Below are 3,366 nucleotides of genomic sequence, written 5' to 3' on the forward strand. Positions count from 1 at the left end.
AAAAAGCAGGTGGTTCAGGTTGAAGCCTGGATTCTCTGCATCATCTCCTTCTTCGCTCTCGGAGTCTGACATCTTCTCATCTTCATCTCTTATGCTAACATCATCTTCCTCATCTCCGTGGCCTCCTTCACCTTTGACCTTCCTGGTCTTTTTCTTCTCATTCCTCACAGAGAAGAACAGCTGCTCCTCATTTAGCAGCAGCTTCGTTTACAAATGTCGTCTCACGGCAGAAAATCCATTATTTTTTTCGTTGTAGATAAAATGAAAATATTTATGACCGAATATTTGATCTATTTTTGGTTTATTTACCAGTTTGGTGTTTTCTGGTTTCCAGCTCCAGTTCCCGCTGCCGGAGTTCATCGTGGCCATGGGGTTCTTCCTGGTTCTGGTTCTGGAGCAGATCGTCCTGGCCTTTAAGGATCAGTCGTCCTCCCACCTGGAGGAGCGCCGGGCTCTGATGGCGGACTCCAGCATCCAGACGGGCGACGGGAGCGCTCACCGCCACCGAGGCTCCTCAGAGACCGACGGCCACCTGACCTGGGTCCACGGTGACCTCGGCTCCCAGTCGGCGCTGCGGGCCTTCATCCTGGTCTTCTCTCTGTCTCTGCACTCGGTGTTCGAGGGGCTCGCCGTGGGGCTGCTGGAGGAGAGCGAGGAGGTGCTGGAGATCTGCCTGGCCCTGCTGATCCATAAGAGCATCATCTCGTTCAGCCTGAGCGCGGCGCTGACTCAGGGCCGGCTGCGCCGCTCCGTGGTCACTGGCTGCCTGCTGCTGTTCGCCATCATGTCGCCGCTGGGCATCGCGCTGGGCATCGGCCTGACGGAGACCAAGTCGTCGCCGCAGCATCAGATGGCCCGGTCCACGCTGGAGGGGCTGGCGGCCGGGACCTTCTTCTACATCACCTTCATGGAGATCCTGCCGCACGAGCTGGCCTCGGCGCGCGGCCGCATCCCCAAGGTGGCCATGATGCTGCTGGGCTTCGCCTTGGTGACCGGGGTGCTCTTCATCAAGCTGTAACCATGGCGACTCCTGCAGCACCTCCAGGAGGTCAAAGTTCAAGTCAGACTTTAAACACAGAACCTGAACTCCTGTCTTTATCTGGCCTGGACGAAAAAAAAGCTTTAATCCTCTTTAACTTTTATAGAAGATCATTATTTTTTAAAACAAACTAACGAATATCAATGATGAGTTTGGTTTGATGTGGATCTTCTGCCACTAATTGAAGTGAAGCATCGAAACGAGCTCAGAGACGTCAGGAGGAAACATCTGCAGCATCACATCCGAACCGAACGGAGAGAAAATCATCAAGAAAATCCGAGAAAAAAAACGGATTAAATCCAGAAACGGGAAAAAAAGCCTGAAATCCACCAATCATTTTACTCCGAGAGGCGGTTCCTTTTTTATTTTAACAACAGCGCCTCCTGTTGGAGCGTAGTGCAAACTGCAGAGGGAGGATCTATTTTAGAACAAGCTCTTTTAAAAACATCAGTTTTCTACGGAAGAGGATTAGGGCCACTGAAAAAAAAAAGTCAACTGATTTTTTTTTATTTTATTTCAGTTTAACATGGGAAAAAAAGTCAGAATTCTGTGATTAAAGTCAGAATTCTGACTTTTTTTCCCATGTTAAACTGAAATAAAATAAAAAAAATCAGTTGACTTTTTTTTTTCAGTGGCCCTAATCCTCTTCCGTAGTTTTCTGTTTGATTTTACCATTTTATTTCCTTCTTCGTCTTTTGTCTGTTGGTTTATTCAAACTCTGACTGTAGCACAACTATTCCTTATTTCTGCACATTAATTATGTGTTTGATTAAAATCCTTTTGCTAAAATGCCATCAGAACGCTGATAATATAAAGTGTGTTTTGCAGCCAGATGTTGCAGATCGGATCGGTCTGTTGTTGACAGAATGATCCGTTCCTCCATCCTCTGCTGGGGTCGCAGCATCCGAGCGAATGACTGAAAGAACTTCCACATGTATGGAGTGAATTTTGTTCCATTATCGTTGCAAAGAACATGTTCTGTAAATGGAAATTTGGGAAAGAAAATACAATCCTGGAATGAAACTTTTGAAAGAAAATAGTAATCATAAAAACTTTTGAGATTAACTTTTTTGTTTCCTGAGATTTTATTTGTCAGATCTTTTCAAGATTTTATTTTTCCAAATTTCTCATTTTCAGATAGAGTTTTTAGAATTGCTTCTTTTCAAAATGCATTTCAGAGATGATATTCTCTTCAAGCTCAATCCAAGAGATCGCTCTTAAATAAAATTTTAAAAATATTGTTTCTAACGTGAAGAAAATGTGAAATGCAGTTTAAAAAGAATGGAATTTGTAAAATATTATCTGAAAATTTTAAAAACAATACTTAATAAAATAAAATTAAATAAAATCTGAGAAAAGCAAATTTGTTTTTTATTTTTTATTGTCATTTACAAAATGCGTTATTTCTATTCTATTCAGTTTATTTCTATAGCTCCAATTCACATCATGTCATCTCAGGTCACTTTCCAGTTCNACTGCCGTTGGACAACATGAAGTAATTTATAAATGATTTAAATCAGGTTGAGTTGGATTAGCTAGCAGGTCCGCTAACGGTCCGCTAATCCATGACCTCCGCTATAGATCTATAGTTAGATATATAGATAGTATAGATATATAGTCACACTATAATTAACAAGAGTAAAACACTAAATTTCTCCCTCCAGACCTTTAGATGGTGATTAAATGCTTGAAGTGAGTTTGTCGCACACAGAAAGTAAGAGAGTTTTATCAGTTAGCAGCGGATCCACGCATGGATGTAGAAGTAAACATTTAAAGTCCTACAGCAATGGATTCTGGGAAAGCAAGCTTTGCAAAACCGAAATTCTGGAGGTGAAACATCTACAAGCTCAGAGTTATTGCAAACGAAAATCAAAGTAAAATCGCAATTTCGGTTAAAAATAATCGCAATTTAGATTTTAGGCAAAATTATTCAGCCCTATCTTTGGAACACATTTTACTCAAATAAAGGAAAAATTACCTTAACTGCAAGCAAAATGTACTTAGTTACTTTTTCGTTAGCAGTGTAGTAACTAGTTACATGTACTCGAGTAACAATTTGAAAACAACATAAACTTTAAGGAGTATTTTTACAATAACAAAGATGGTGCAGGCAGCTTGTAAGGAGGCGGAGTCAGATGAGCGACGGGGAGCGAAAAGTAGTGATCATCTGTCCGAACGGTCAGTTAACCGAGTTTCATCATTGCTGGGGATTTTAACCAGACTAACTCGAACACTGTGCTCCCTCATTTCTACCAACATGTGGACTTTTCAACTTGGGATGAAAACACTTTAGACCTGGTTTACTCTAACATTAAAGATGCCTTTAG

The 3,366-nt window shown here is 41.6% G+C and overlaps 1 protein-coding gene across 1 annotated transcript in view; it reads left to right on the top strand.

The window, feature by feature from the left end:
- slc39a1 (solute carrier family 39 (zinc transporter), member 1) overlaps positions 1 to 1,572 on the top strand; it is an 8,765-nt gene extending 7,193 nt beyond the window's left edge. Inside the window, exon 3 of the mRNA XM_015391665.1 lies at positions 335 to 1,572. Within this exon, the coding sequence (XP_015247151.1) occupies positions 335 to 1,018 (684 nt within the window). The 3' untranslated portion in view covers positions 1,019 to 1,572. The remainder of the gene's footprint in view (positions 1 to 334) is intronic.
- Positions 1,573 to 3,366: the final 1,794 nt, after the last annotated feature.

Source organism: Cyprinodon variegatus, unplaced genomic scaffold, assembly GCF_000732505.1.
Source record: "Cyprinodon variegatus isolate N-32 unplaced genomic scaffold, C_variegatus-1.0 Scaffold554, whole genome shotgun sequence".
NCBI classification, from domain to species: Eukaryota; Metazoa; Chordata; class Actinopteri; order Cyprinodontiformes; family Cyprinodontidae; genus Cyprinodon; species Cyprinodon variegatus.